General features: G+C 47.7%; 1 protein-coding gene across 11 annotated transcripts in view; it reads left to right on the top strand.

Annotated features, from left to right (window-relative positions):
• Nucleotides 1–15,015, top strand: part of CRACR2B (calcium release activated channel regulator 2B) — a 52,422-nt gene continuing 37,407 nt past the window's right edge. Inside the window, exons 1-4 of one of the 11 annotated variants that reach the window (XM_015863781.3) lie at nucleotides 1–132; nucleotides 2,014–2,107; nucleotides 13,225–13,480; nucleotides 14,554–14,665. In XM_015863781.3, the coding sequence (XP_015719267.2) occupies nucleotides 13,268–13,480; nucleotides 14,554–14,665 (325 nt within the window). In that variant the 5' untranslated portion in view covers nucleotides 1–132; nucleotides 2,014–2,107; nucleotides 13,225–13,267. Of the gene's footprint in view, nucleotides 133–240; nucleotides 433–803; nucleotides 825–2,013; nucleotides 2,108–3,373; nucleotides 3,477–4,143; nucleotides 4,272–5,291; nucleotides 5,315–5,575; nucleotides 5,598–12,482; nucleotides 12,654–13,224; nucleotides 13,481–14,553; nucleotides 14,666–15,015 lie in introns of those variants that run through there. The other 10 variants (XM_015863782.3, XM_085548340.1, XR_014946355.1 and 7 more) reach the window with 10 other exon arrangements.

Here is a 15,015-nt window from a genome sequence, read left to right as displayed (position 1 = left end):
GCGGGGCCCTCGCGGCAGCGCAGCCCCCGGCCCCACCTGCCTTTCCCCCGGCCCGGCGGGGCTCACGGCCGCGCTCAGTTCCGGCTCTGGCCGCCTCCAGGTGCCCGCTCTGTACGTCCTCGGCCGGGACAGGTAAGCGGGGCGGTGCGGGGGCTTCACGGGGCGGCGCCTGCCATGGAACCTTCCCCGGTAGCGGCGGGGCTGGGGGGGGAACGTGTGGTGCCGGGGCGGCCGCCCCCCGCCCGCCATTTTGTGAGGCCGGGGTGGGCGCTGCCGGTCAGGGCCCCTGAGCTGTAAATCAGCTATAAGTCAGCTGTAAATCAGCTGTAAGCTGCCTGTCCCGAGCGTCCTCATTCCTCCTTGTGCACCCTTTCTCTATCTGCCACCAGCTGTAATGGTATGGGGTGCATTCCTTCAGAGCAGCTCTGCCGGGTGAGTGCTGCGGCTCTGGCAGTGTGTGGGAATTGCTCTCCAAGCGCCCTCAGGTGCGTCCCTCCTTTCATTGAGGGGCACGCAGCGCTGGGCTTTGCTCATCCTCTGCTCTGGGATTGCTCGTTGTCCTCTGTGCCTTCTGGCCCGGAGCCGGGTGTTTGGTGGTGCTGATAGCCTCAGTACCCTCTCCTTTCTATTGGGAGGGACACTGAAAGTCCCCTAAGCCTGAGTCGTGCTGAGCCGCCGCTCCGTTCTCTTTAATGTCCCGTGGGAGTGGGATGCACTTGGTGAACTCGTGTGTGGAACCTCGGATCCTTCCTGCAGGATTTCCTGCCCCCCTCAGCCGGAGACGTGGCTTCGTCGGGAATAGCATGAGGACATGGGTAAACAAAGTGCGTTTTCCCAGTTGGAAACTGTCCCGCTGAATCCTTGGTTGTTCCGATGGAGCTGCTTCTTCTCCCCACCCCTACTTTGATACGTGTTGTGAATTGAGGCTCTAATCATCCCTTGATCTGGAGATGTAATTGCAGGCGAGGGCTCCACAAGGGGCTGTCTTCAGCAGCACGCAGGCACTGTTGGCTCTGCTGTAACCCTGGCTGCCTCAGGAGTGACCCGATGGGATGAGGTTCAGTAGGCAAGTAACATAAATCAAATGGACGCAGCTCTCAGCACGGTGTTCTTCATGGTCAGAGAGCTTTGCAGACATCGATCCCCATGCACAGCAAGCTTGGATGGGTTTCTATAATGCAGCTCACGTATTATGCACTGCCTAAACTCGATATGGCTGTGCTGGGGATGGAATCCTCCCACTTCTTTGCCTGCTCCCACGAGCTCAGCTTGACGTTTGAGGCAGTGATAAGAGGTTTCAGCTGTAGTGCCTTTCCTGCTCTTGCCCAGTGCCTTTGCTTGCTGTCTGCCTAGGGGCTGAAGTTTTAAAACACTTGTTTTACTTCAGACATCGGAATCCAGAGTGGCCCATTTTGAAGCATCCAGGGAGCAGGACTAAAGCAATCAGTGAGGCTTTGTCCTTTGTCACCATGTTCCCTCTACCTTAGAGCCCAGCAGCTCCAGGGGGAATCAACAACGGTGGCATGGGTTGACTGCTATCTCTGTGGCATTAACATTAAAAAAAAGCCATCTGCCCAGATATGTCATAATACTATGCAGTGTCAGTGACCCATGCTGAGGATGTAGTAATGCAATTAGGAGAAGTGTGTGAGGCTGTGTGCAGGGAGCTGCTGAGCCTTACCTGCTGCAAGGGCTGCATTCAGAGAAAGTGAGCAGTGTGCTGTGCTGGGAGGAGCTGGGCTGAGGGTATGGGCTGTGTAAATATTGCTCAGAGTGACTCGCACTTAACCCAGGCATGTGGACCAAATGCAAATACTCATGCTGTTTTTCAGGTGGGTAGGCTGGCAGAGCTGTCTGTCCCTCTCCACTGTGAATCACCTGAAGCTGAGACCTGGCAGTGGGTGTTGGGCCAGCTGCCCTCCTGGGCAGCTGCTGAGCTTTGCCCAAGGAGGAAGGCAGGCGTCATCACTGAGATAAGACACAGCGTGACCGAGTCCTTGTTCCCCTTGGCAGGCACAGCTGAGTTTACAGCCTGGAGGAGCAACCAGACCTCACCTCTCCTCTGTAAGACACGGAGCCCTGACACTGGAGCCTCAGAGGGAAGAAGGTATGTGTGGTTGTGCCCAAAGGGATGGTGAGTGTGGAGGAGCAGCCACCTGGTTGCTCTGCAAGCAGAAGGTAGGGAATTGGGAGCTCACGTGCTGGGGTTGGAAGTGCTGCAGCTCCACAGGCCTGCAGAGCTCGGTGTCCTCTGAGCTGCCCTGAGGTCTTGCAAGGCGAAGGGCTTGTCCCTCTCTTCAGCTCTCCAGTCTTCGGAGGTCAAGGGGTCTGTTGTCTTGAGCTCTGCACTTCTGCCTGATATCACAGGAGCCTGGAAAGGAATTCAGATTTACTGGAGGGATAAAGAATGCAGATGTCCCTGCAGATACATGTTTCTTCCATTTCACGTTTTGCTTCTGTTCTCGAGAGCTCCCTTCCTTCCTCCTCACCCTCTCTACCTCTTACAGGAGCTGGCAAGGTTTCTGCCCTTTAGATATGAAACCTGAGGAGTAATCCCCTGATACAGGTGCACAAAACCTTTTGGTTTAATGCTTTAACTATGGCACTAAACATCTTTTGCTTCCAATGCAAATCTGGCTGCTTGTTCTAAGCTGCTCCATGCAAAAGCACCACTTGTAGTTACTCATGCTGGGCGAATGCTGTGGGCTTTATGTAAAATATAAAGATAGGATTTCAGAGCTTCGTCAGAGAGCACAGAAATACACGGATTTATGCTGGAGGGAGGTCAACGTGGCAGTACATCGTTCATGATGATCCCATAGAGCTCTTACCAGCTTGAGGTTGGGTATTGCTTTCCCCTTATGATGTGTGGCAGTCCTTATGGGTCTGAATCCTCTTGATGGGTCCTTGGTATTCAAGAATAGCCTTCCAGGTAAGGAAGTGAAGGGTCCTCACAGCTTCCTGAAGTATTAGGGAGGCAGTAATCATGCTAAGATTGGTTTAATCCAATTTGATCTGTAAATCCACTTCTTTGGACAATAAATGGGTGGGGGGTGGTCGTTGAATGTCTTTGCTAAATCAAAACTCTTCCTGACATGAGAGGATGAAGGCTTTTTCTTTTCAGCAGTGTACTATTAAATTCAGAGGGTACACAGTATGGTTGGATTAGCATTTCTATGGGAACCATAACTTTTTTGCTTTCCTTGACCTTTACCCGCATAGTGCTAAAGATTCATTGATGTGGCTCCAAAACACCTTTTTTGTTTGTTCAATAAGCTTGTTTTTGTGGTTAGTACTTGGAGAAGCTTTTTAAGGGCCTACAGGTGGAGATGAGAGGCATGGCAGGCTGCGAGGCACAGAAGGGGCAGCTCTTTTCCTTCTCTCTGCTACTTAGCAGTATCCCAGCTAACACAAGGTGTGCAGGCTGAGACCACAGGTCAGTGTTAAACATCTCTGCAGCAACGATAAACAGAACGGTGAGTACATTCCCCTGCTCAGAGGCAGGTGTAACGCACTTGGTCTGATTTTAATTTGCCTTGGCTGTGCAGCCAGTGCCTGCCCCAAAGGGTGCGTGGTCATTTTTGCTGCCTTTCTCTAGTGGAAGAAAACTGCGTGAGGAATGTCCCACCTTTACCTCTTACAGATCCTTCATGTTTTGCTGCCGGGAGCTGCTCCCTTTGCAGTTTATAGCCTGGTGAAGTCTCTGCTCCTCAGATGCCAGCTGGAGGATCCTGGTTTGCCTCTCCTTTTTCCTATGCTTTCTTGCTTCTCTTTCTGAGACGAGCCGTGCAGTAATAATTCAGTGGCGTCAGGTTTGAGGTAGGGCTCACAGGGACGGTTTCCAGACCTGTTCTTGTTGAAGTGGGGTGGGCAGTGAGCTGCAAGCCTGCCCCGGGAAGCTCCAGCTGTGCTGGTGTGACCCTACAGCACAGATGAGTGACTGTTGCTTCCTTCCAATTTCTTCCCCTCTTGCCTAAAGCAACTTAGGAACAAGCCCTTCCCCTTCACAGCTGTGCGTGAGGCAGGATTATGAGGAATTTGCCCAGGGAATGTAATGGCAGCATTCCTTGTGCCTTTTCTGCACTGACTGCTGCTAGCCAGCCTGCATTGGAAAGGGGATGGGATGCACTGGGAGCACTGCAAACCACACCTCCTGCTGGGACCTGCTCAGATACTCTGTGAACGGTGGCAGTATTCTTTCTTCCTTTGCTTTTTGGTGTGGAGTACTGCTGGTTCCAGGAAAGGGGAGTGAAACCATTCTGCTCCTGGAGGTACGTGGGGACATCCATGGAGAGAACATGGGGTTGTGGAACTGGGGAGGGGACGGAAAGTCTCTCTTGGGTGAGGAATTGATTGAAGGAAGGCTGAAGGAACTCAAAGTTGCTGTGTCTCTGCAGAGTTTCTGCCTAGGAACTTTTTGTTCTGACTTCCTGGGGCAGAGGGAGAATGCAGGGATCAGCTTTGAGGAGTTGGAGATGCTTGATTAACAGGTGGTGAATTCTTCAGGTTGGGTTACCCAATGTCTTTGCAAGTGTTGAACTGAAAGTACATGCTCTCCATTTTGATATAGTTCTGCAGGTTGTTTCGCCTATGCTGGTGACCAGTTGGTTTTGGAGCTGTGGGTTTAGAATATCACTGCAATGGCTGCATTGCTTTGTCAAGAGTAAGGAGAGAAAAAGTACTGCTTAGAGTATGCGGGGTTATGATGTTTTCTGAGTACAACTGGACGCGTCTGGTTAGATTGAATACTAAGGTCTTTTTTCCTGCATATTTTGTGAAAACAGAATTTGTCTTTAAAAAAAAATTTGGTTGGAAGTTTTCTACCACCTCACCTATGTGCTCCTCTTACTCCCTATTTTCTGCAGCCCCTGCATCAGTGCTGCTGCCGTGGGCTTCTGAACTGCTCACAGCTTTCAACAAAGGAGGGAACATTTCCCCACAATAAGTTTGATTTCCCCAAGCAGTCAAAGCAGCTGAAAAAAAGAGCTGAGTGTAAGCACTTCTCAGCATCAGCTTCTGAGATTGCTTGATGTGCTGCTGCTTGCTGCTGTTACCTGGGAAGATCCCCACTGAGAGGTAACCAGGCATCGTTCAGTGGTACTGTGGCCGTTTCTGTGAGGCAAGGAACAGGTTAATTGTCTTCCCATGATTGGCTTCACCCAGCTGCCTCAGCTGTGTTTGTTTGAATAGCATTTGCAGAAAGGTCATGCTGTCCGTGGGTCCCATACGTTGCTCGTGGGCGAAACCGATGGAGCAGCAGCTGCAGAGAGGCTTCCCTGGGGAGTTGCTGTCTAGAGCTGCTCATTCCTGCTGAGTAATCTTGCTTTTTATCTGTTGGTTTTTTCAATCCCTTAAGTGCATCTTGAGGATTCACTGTAGTGAGGTGAAACTTCCCTCGCTGTCCTGTTGCCAGCTTGCAAGCCAGGAATGATCACAGTGGTGAGATCACTCTGTCCACTCAAGAGAGGTTGCAGATGAGGAAAAAATGCTTAACTTCATGTATCTCCCTGCAGCTGTAGCCCTCTGAATAAGTGCTCTTCAGGTGCCACAGATCTTGCTGGCTCAGGTGGAGGAGAAACAGCTCTCAAAGTTCTTTGGTATGCAGTGTGAGGTGGTGCTCTACCCAGGAGTAGAGTTCCTACTTCAGAAGGGGACTGGGTGGTCTGATGTTTCATCCGTGTGTGATTTGGGAGCTCTGGGCTGCACGAGGCTGTCAAATATTCTTTGTAATGCCGTTAATTTCTGGATCAGGGATCTTAATGAATGAAGATGTAGCTCTTTCCTCACTTCTTTTCTAGAATCTAGTGGGACTGCTCTGGCTTCTGGCTGCTATTGCAGGTACAGCCTGTGCTGTGCAAACATGCTTTGCTGAAGGGGGCAGGTGAGGCAGCTCTGAGGCATTCGCTGGTGATGTTCAGTTCAACAAGCAGAGGAGCTGCTCTGGACTTATGTCATTTCCTGAAAAGATTATTTGCAGAGCTTTGAATGCCAGCTTAGGTCTGAAGCTTCTTCCTTGTGGAGCCTTGCTGGCTGCCAAGCAACCCTGGGAGTAGAGGAGGAGTCAGGGGGTCTGCTTTGATGGAGCTCTTCTTGCTTGGTTTTTAGCTCAATTCAGACACAATCCAACATGTCTGATGTCAGTGCCAAGTCCTTTGTCTTCTTACCTTCTTTTCCTGTATCTTTACCTCCTGCCTTGTCTGTAGGTCTCACTGATGGGGCAGAGCTCTTGTGGAGAGCATACTTGATGTCAACACGTGGGACCTCTGTTCTAACTGCTGTACTCAGAGCAGTGCCTGCCTTCAATTTCGCAACACTGCTAGGAGTGCTCAGCTGGTGAATAGAGGCTGGATTATCACTTTGCAATTAAAAAACCCCATCTTTCTTAATTACAGTTCTTGAATGGATTGCCCCTGTCCTCTGCAACCACATACTTGTGGTAGAACATTAACAGCAGTGGCATCAGCAGGAAATTTGATACTGCTCAGGGCCTCTTCTACTTGACTAAGTGAATGATATTTACTTTCTCCTCGCTAATCACGTCCTTTGTGGATGTGCAGAATGATCTCCTATCTTCGGAAATACAATGAGTTCTTCTCAACGCCAAAGGGCATAATACTGTGGGGTTTTTCCATTCCTCTGCCTTTGTGGTATATGAGATAAATCCTAGTGTTGCGTTGTTTGAGATGTTGCCCTGTTTTGTTTTGTTTCATTAAAAAGACCCCACAGAGTTTCAGGGCACTTGTTCGCCTTTTCAAATGTAGGAATTTATAGTAATGAGTTATTTCTAAACCGGCTGTTGCTATTTGTCATGTCTTACTGCAGGCTTGGACTTTATTTTCTGGAAAATATTCTGCATTCTAGTTGCATTGACACATCCATTAGACCATTAGATGTTTATGGAAAAAAATGTGCTTTGGATTTTGTTTTTAATTGCTGGGAATTAACTCCTGGCTCAAATGTTGGTAGAGGAAAAACTGATGCTTTCTCTCTCTCGCTCCCCAAGACAAATAAGCCCACGAAGTCAAAGCCCCAATTAGCAGGAGCGGTTCCAGAGCAAACACGCGCCCTCTGTGTTTGCAGTGCCAACACTGTGACGCTGCTAGTGTGACAGCTGTAAGGTGTCCTTGGTTTGTGCTAGCTGAGGAATGGCGCGTGGGTGCTACAGAGACAGAGCCTTTGTGGCACTTTCTGGGAGAAATAATATTGTTTTGGAGTGTCGAGGATACCTGTCTGTATTGCAGAGGGATTCCTCTGACAGTTCTTTGCTTGCGTTGGTGCTTTCTGTTGTGCTGTTGAATTGTGAAGCTCAGAAAGTAGTGCTGAGCTTCAAGAAGTTCATTGGCACTCATGTCTGGAAATAGAGAACTAGTGCCAGGCTCTCAGTACAGATAGGGGCATAGAATCTTCATGCAGCAGGTTTCTTTGTGGCGTGATGTTCTGACATAGTTGGTATGGTAAGTCATAAGGAAGAATTTCTCTCTGATCTTTGAGTGAGGGAAATGGTGCATAGCAGCAAAGTGTGACCTTGAACACGCTGCTCAGAATGACAGAGCCCATTCCAGCAGTCCATGGCTCTGGGATATACCTCCTAATCTTGTTGGCATGTCCCGTAATGAAGTCATCTGTCGATAGTGCAGCGTGGGTTAGCTCAAAGCTATCAAACTGGGCTAATCTCCCACTGAATAAACAACACAAAGGTTCCTGGATTCGTTCCTATTTCCTTAAAGGAGTACAATCAAGTGCAGGCAATTAAAAGAGAGAGAGAGTGTGTACCAGATATTACACCTGATTGCAGGCTCACAGCCCAGGGTGTGTATGAGTTCTCTTAACTTTTAAAGAAAAAAAAAAACCACCTTATAAAACAATTGATGTTTTTCTAATTTTTCAATGTATTTCTTTTCCTGCCTTTCCCTTTGGGAAGGGAGAACCCAACAACGACCCAAACAGATCCCAAACAATGGAAGCAAATTTCCTATGAGAAGGGAAAGCTTAAAATTAATCTCATATAAAATACGCTGAGAAGGAGATTTTTCTTCCTGCTTTCCTCCCAGCCTTTGCAGGGCTCCTAATGGGTGCCCAGTGTCTTGGAGCAACTCTTGGTAATTCAGCCTGCATGGAGGCATGTTTGACATGGAGATCAATGGGGTTCTCAGGCAAGGCTCATTTCTTCTTTACATTCACCTGATCAGAGAGGCTTGTCTGGCTGTAATGGAGTCCAAATATGTGCTTTTTTGTGTGTGTAATGAGGATGCTTGTTGTAAGTATGTGTAAGTAATGATAGCCTCTGTAAATATGTGAGATCACTGAATCTCACAGTGCTATAAAATCCGAGAACCTACTCACGTATAGGGTGGTTTGTCCTACGCAGCACTGTTCTTACAGTAATTACTGGCTTTCAAAAGAGCAGAAGAGAAAGGAAGGTGAAGTAAACAGAGCAAGGTGGCAGGTGTTTGATTCAAAGAGGTATAAGAGCCCATAAAGCTTTTGCTGCCTTTTTCTTTTAAATCCTGCTTGTTATGCAGCTGCTCCTGTCTAATGCTTCCATTCCATGAGCAAGCAAACGTTTCGTGCTTCGGTATCTTTAGGACAAGAGGAAATGGCTTTAAGTTGCACCGGGAGAAGTTCATATTGGACATTATTTCTTCTCTGAAAGAGTGGTAATGCACTGGCACAGGCTGCCCGGGGGATTGTGGAGTCACTGTCCCTGGAGATGATCAGGAACTGTGTGGATGTGGCACTGAGGAATGTGATCAGTGGGAATGGGTCAGGGGGGGAAGTTCTTCACTAGGAGAGTGGTTAGGCCCTGGAACAGGCTGCCCAGGGAGGTTGTGGATGCCCCGTCCTTGGAGGTGCTCAAGACCAGGTTGGACGGGGCCCTGGGCAACCTGATCTAGTAAAGGTGTATGTTTGGTGGCCCTGCCAGGCAGGGGGGTTGGAACTACATGATCCTTGAGGTCCCTTCCAACCCGGGTCATTCTGTGTGATTCTGTGGGGGGGAGGGGGGGACACGGGGAGGGTGGATTGGTGGTTGGGCTTGGTGATTTTAGATGTCTTTTCAACCTTGATGACTCTATGATTCTGTGTTCTGGGAGTGCTCCTGCTCTGCATCTGTTGTGGGCTGGAACAACAGGCTTCTGCTGCAGAAACACCTCACCATGGTCCTTCTTCCCCTGTCTTTGTGTAACAACCTCTGGGACATGGGAACAAGTTTGCCTCATCAGGTGTATGCGTCAGAAGTGTGATCGGCACACCTGAACACCCACTGAAGGACACCTGAATTCCTCAAGTGTTCAGCCTGTGTTTGCTGCAGGGTGGTTTCTTTGGCTGGGACTGATCCTTCAGAGGAGCTTGGAGAGCAGGTAGCCCAGCCTGTGGCACCTCGCTGCCCCCTATAAACATGTTTCTGTCATTTCTGTAGTTGCCTTCAGTGCTGCAGAACTCCTTCTCGTGGGTGTGTGTCCTTCTGTTTCAACAACCGCCTTAATCGTTTAGCTTTTGTACCAGGATGAGGCTTTTATGTTTCTAATAATGTTGTCTTAGGCAGAGATGTGCAGGATCTCCTCTGGGAAAATTCCACTGATCTGAACGCTTTGTTTTGTGGTGCAGCTTGGACACCTACTACATGCCCATAAGGAATCTTTACGTATCCCCACTACCACAGCGTCACCAAATATGCAGCAGTACAGGAACACAAAAACCTGCTTTCCTTTACAGCTCTAAAAGCCTTTCACCATAATCCCGGTAAGCCACTTAGCCAGTCGTCCTTAGTTTTTCCTTTGTTCACTGTAGGTTGGTTGTGCTGCATTCTGGCAGGACTGCTGGGAATGCTGTGTGTTCAGAGTCTGTACAGTGCCCTGCCTGTGACTGAGGTCATCTAAGGGCCAGCTGTGCAGAGTTTGGCTGTGCTTCCCACTTTCCTTTCTTCAACAGGTTGATAAAAGCCCCCAAGCTGTCACATGAACACGGTGCTCATGGCCACAGATAAGGGCTGGGTTGGCGGTGGTGTTTGAGTGGTGACTTTTCTTTACCTTTTTAGCTCTGCTGTTACAATAACAAGAATGCAGAGAGAATAAATTGGAAACCGTCACCTTGTAACACTACCTTGAAAACAATGTTTGCACTTTCCAGCACATGCAGCTTGTGTTCATTCTTCCGTTGTCTGAAACTTGCAGACCCTTCCAAGTTCCATGTTCAGGTGTTTCTTTTCTTCAGCTACGAGGCTTTGAAACTGTTCTGACGCTTGAGTTTCACAAGTAATTATCAGTCTCCAGGAATAGAATTTTAAAATCAAGTACCAGCTGTTACAAGAATTGGAATCAAATTGGAGGGTTGACAATGCCAGCATAGGCAGGTGACGTGCTTTGCCCAGCACAGTGAGTCAGGGTTAAGACTCAGGTCTTGTGATTTCCCAGCAGAAGGTCTTGCCTGTCAGATCCAGCTGATTTTCTGGCACCACTTTACACAAGACAAACTGCAGTTTATGCCTAGAGTGATTAAAATATGCACATAAAACTGGTCTGAGTTACCTCTGTGTGGAAAGCACCTGGTGTTTGTTATCCTTACCAGCGGTCAAGTTCCTCCTGTGCTTTGTCCAAGATGATCTGTGTTTGCTTTGCAGACTCTGCACACTAGGAGGGTTGTCTTGTAGGTGCGAGTGGATTTCTGCATGCTGGGCCCCAGCACACACCATGACGGGAGGTAGCTGTTGTAATCCACAGATCCTAAGGAGCTGACTGTGAGGAAAGAGTGAGCTGTAGAATGTGTTGTGCAGAGGTGGTGGCCTGTAGTTTGAGCTTGTTGGTGCTTTTGGGTCTCAAACACTTCCATCTTTTGGTAGATCTCCCAGGCCCTGGAAAAGAGTTGTTATTCTGGGATGGATGGGCTTTTTTGTGACCCAGTGCAGGTGTTGTGGCAATGGAAATTGATAGCCTGAAAGACAGACACTACCCTGATCGCAAGCTAAGTGTGGAAATGTCTAACTGGTGTTGTCTCAATGACTGTCTCTCCCTGCCAGATGAGAGCTGCTGAGGCTGTCTCATATTTGCTACTTTGTTCCCCTACAAGTGACATCTCACCACTGGGAGCCACATCTGGCTTCAGGCTTCTCTGAGCAGCTTGAACAAGAGTCTCTGTTCTCTGAATGTTGAATTAATGGGGTTGGTCTCTTATAAGAGCAAGTCAAATCCTTTCAGTCCACATCAGACTCCCATCTCTTCTAATTAAGAGGCTTTTGGCATTGCTAATGTTTGGGAGCTACGATTCAGTTGGGCTTTTGATAATATAGGGAGGTGCTAGCAGTAGGGATATCATGTTTCTAATTTCAGCTTGCAGATGATTCTGAACAGGACAGAACATCCTTCCTGTACAACCTTTTGTCTGCTGGAACAGAGATGGGAGTTGTCATCTGTGCGGGTTGCTCTGACCTTTGAAATACAAGTTGAAGCTCATAGCGAAAAAGCAAGATCTTCGCTTCTGGGAGACATCAGCCCCTCTTAGATATCTAGAAGGAAGCTTTAGAAAATGTATCTTTTTGTGCTTTTTCACGTTCTGTTCCTTATTTTTCTTCTTGTCCTCATTCTTGTCATTGCTCTTGCTTTGAACGTACTTGTGGAAGAAATGGGTCTGTCAGAAGGGTTCAGCAAGGTGGCCTGTGTAACAGCCAGTAAATACAATTAATTGGTGTGGCTGACTCACCATCATAACCTGTAAAATCCACAAGGATATTTGAGTCTTTTCTTTCTCCTTCTTTCAGGTCTTACTTTACAGCTTTTACTTGAGTATGAGGAGGAAGCTGAGGTTCTTTCTGTTTCTTTCTGACTTCTAATGTGTACAGATTTGCCATCAGCAACAATATGACTACTCACCTAGTGAGTAGAATCAGGCTTTAGCCTCTACATTTTTGCTATTGGCCTAGTAATACAAAGAAGCTTAAGTAGAAGGGTTTATTTGAAGAAAGAGTGAAAGTTCCCTACCCACCACCACATACTTTTCATGCTTTCTTTCCTCTCTCCCTTACAGTACTTCCCAAAGCACTGGCCCAGCTCTGTGTCTGTTGCTTACTAGGGGTGACTGCTTCGCTAGAAACATAGAATAGCACCAACTTACAGGAAGTCTTCTGCAGAGTTTCAAACAGATAAGTTTTCAAGTGGCACTAAATGGATGCCCTGCAAAATTACTGATGTGAAGGGGGAGTGAAGCATTCTGCTCGTTCTTTGAAGCAGAACAACCCTCTGGCTCACGGACCAGCAGTAATGAATGGAGTCACATAGCATGACACGTAATCGCCTTCTTCTTTTGTATTAGTTTCATGCAGCTCTTGCATGTGACATTCGTCCAGGCCGTCGTGTTCTTTATCATCCCAGCGCACTCAGAGTACAAACAGAATTAAGTTGTTTGTTATCATGGCATCTGTACATGGCTTTTAATTTCTTGATGACTTAAAAACAAAAAACAAAAAGAGCCGAGCTGTCTTGGCTAGCTCTATGTTTAAATCTGCTCGCAGCCTGCTTGCACAGCTCACTTCTGCCCTGCAATGTGGAGCATGGATCTGCAGGAGGAGAAGCTCAAAGCAGTGCAGCAAGGCTTAGAAACGTGGCGCTGGTGCTGATGAAAAGCTGTTTGGAGTGTGTTATGTGGGAGCAGTAAGTTGGAAGGTGGGTTGGGGTGGGGATGTGCTGTGCACATCTTTACAGCCCCAGAACTGAGCTTAGAGGGGCGCTTAGGCCTTTTGTCTTGGGTACTTGTAAATAATGGGAATTATTTTCTTTGGCATCTGAAATGTCTCTGTAATTGTGTGGTTTCCTTCCTACAAATGTGGGTATTTCAGATTAAAATTCTGTTTGGCAGCTTTTGAGCTCTCAAAACAGAGGTAAAAGGGGAAGGAGTGCCCTGCTTATTTTTTCCCATCTAATATCCCAGTGTAGGATTGTTCTGACTTTTATGTATGCTGTAATAATATGAAAGAGGATGGAATTAGTATCTGGGGAGTGTTCACAAGGAAACATCAGAAGTGGATGGTCAGCTGTGGGGTCTGGGTGGGGGAGGCATTCCTGATCCTCTTTTCCTCCATCTCATGCACTGATCCTCCTCACTGCCTTTGTCCTGCTCTGCAGCTGTGGTGCATGTCTGGTTCTTTCAGACCAGCGTGGTGTGTGACTAGATGATGTGTGGGTTAGAAGCGGAGGGTTGTATTTGACTGGGGTTTCTCTGTTTTCTGCCCCACAGCTCTTCCATTTTCCCCTGCCCTGGGGCAAAAGGCTTTGAAAAGATGGAGAACCAGAGGAGCTCTCTCCTGGGATACATCCACTGGGAAGCAGAAGACGAGGGGGACGAGGAGGATGAAGTGACTTCTGGTGCTTCTCCTTCCAGCCAAATGAGCGAACTGGAGGACGTGCAGGTGGAGATGCTCGAAAAGGCGAGGGAACTCTTCCAGCTCTGTGACAAGGATGAGAAGGGCTTTATTACCAAGTTGGACATGCAGGTGAGAGAGGAGCTGTGAAGTCATGAGTAGCAGAAGAGAGGAAAATGAGGCACGTGGATGCGCACACATCTGTCTCGTTCAGATTTCAGGGATCTGGGCTCTGGCCAAGCCAGCTGATCCAGGAGGGACCTCAGGCCCCTTGGGAGTTCCTGGGACAAGTGGGACTGTAGTTCCAAATCTTTAGGGAATGCATAAATAAATAGATAAAAAGCAACAGTTTGTGCAAATGTGAAGCATGCAATGGATGGGAAATCTGGGGGAGAAAAATCTTTTGTTTATTTTAAAAACAAAATAACACAACTATAAACAGCAACAAACAAGAAGTCTGTCAGCCTTCACAGAAAGGCTGTGCGACTTCTTTTTGTCTCAGTCATAGCTGAGGTCTTGTCTCAAAAACATATGTTAGACCTGAACTATGGCTTTGCTCTGGCATAATGTGTGTTGGTGTTTTTCTTCTTTGTATTTGTTAACAGGATCTCTTTCATTGCTCTTTTTGCTTTAGTGGTTTATTGGGAAGATTACGTGTGTAGTGTTTTTCTCCTTTCCCATCTTTTTCTCCATCTATAGTTAATATTTGGCAGGTCTTGTTGAGTAAACAAGTGCTGGTTTAGTTGCTGACTCATTTCATTTTTGGTTGTGTAATGCCTTATTTTGTATACCTACGTTAATAAATATTTGTTAAGCTTTATCTAAATCTGTGTTTGAATGGACAGTGGTAGGTTTTTTCCCTGTACTTCAAGTTATTTGGAAGCTTCTTTGGGGAAAACTTTCACACTAGGTGCTCTACACCCGTAATCCAAAGGCATATCTCTGTTCCTTAACTTGTAGTGAGAATAATGGTGCAGTCCCAGCAGGCAGACAGAAGGACTCTCTCAAATTCCTGGTTGAATCACTCGTTAACTGAAAACCTTATCAGTGGGCTCAGAGTGTACTGTCATACTGTCTCATCTTAACCAAGAGGCAGTGCTAAAAGGGCACATCGCCATAGGCCAGAGCTGGGAACAGCCGAGGCAGCAGTCACAGGAAGGACTTTGAGTCACGCTTTCATCACGTTCATTCTTTTTTGCCTGCAGAGGCTTCAGAGTGAGCTCCCCCTTACCCTTGAGCAGCTGGAGACTGTTTTTGACAGCTTGGAGCAGAACAATAATGGATACCTGACACCTGTGGAGTTCAGCATGGGACTAGGTAAGGACTGCACAGAGGTAGAGGAAGGACAAAACCCATCTGTAGCGTGATTTTTTTTTTAATGCTATTGAGAAAGCTGAAAGTGCAGTGTTTCTACTGAAGCTGTACCAGTTATGCGGGGCATTGTCCCGTATCTACATGGGTATTCCTGGACAAATGGGCTTGCAGTACTGCTGACTCTGTCCTGAGGCATTGTGTCCCCTTATTCCAGTCTGTTGTCATCTTCCTGTCTGGTAGAGCTTGCCCCACAGCCTCTCTTAGTGAGATTTCACATACTACTTCTTCTTGTCAAGGTGCACAGGGAGAGACAAAGAGGAGAAGCTGAAACTGGGAACTGTGCTTGAGAGGGC

This window comes from Coturnix japonica, chromosome 5 (genome assembly GCF_054131305.1).
Source record: "Coturnix japonica strain WE chromosome 5, WE-NBRP24, whole genome shotgun sequence".
Taxonomy (NCBI): domain Eukaryota; kingdom Metazoa; phylum Chordata; class Aves; order Galliformes; family Phasianidae; genus Coturnix; species Coturnix japonica.
The sequence above is the reverse complement of the archived record's forward strand: the minus strand, read 5'-3'. Positions and strand labels throughout refer to the sequence as shown.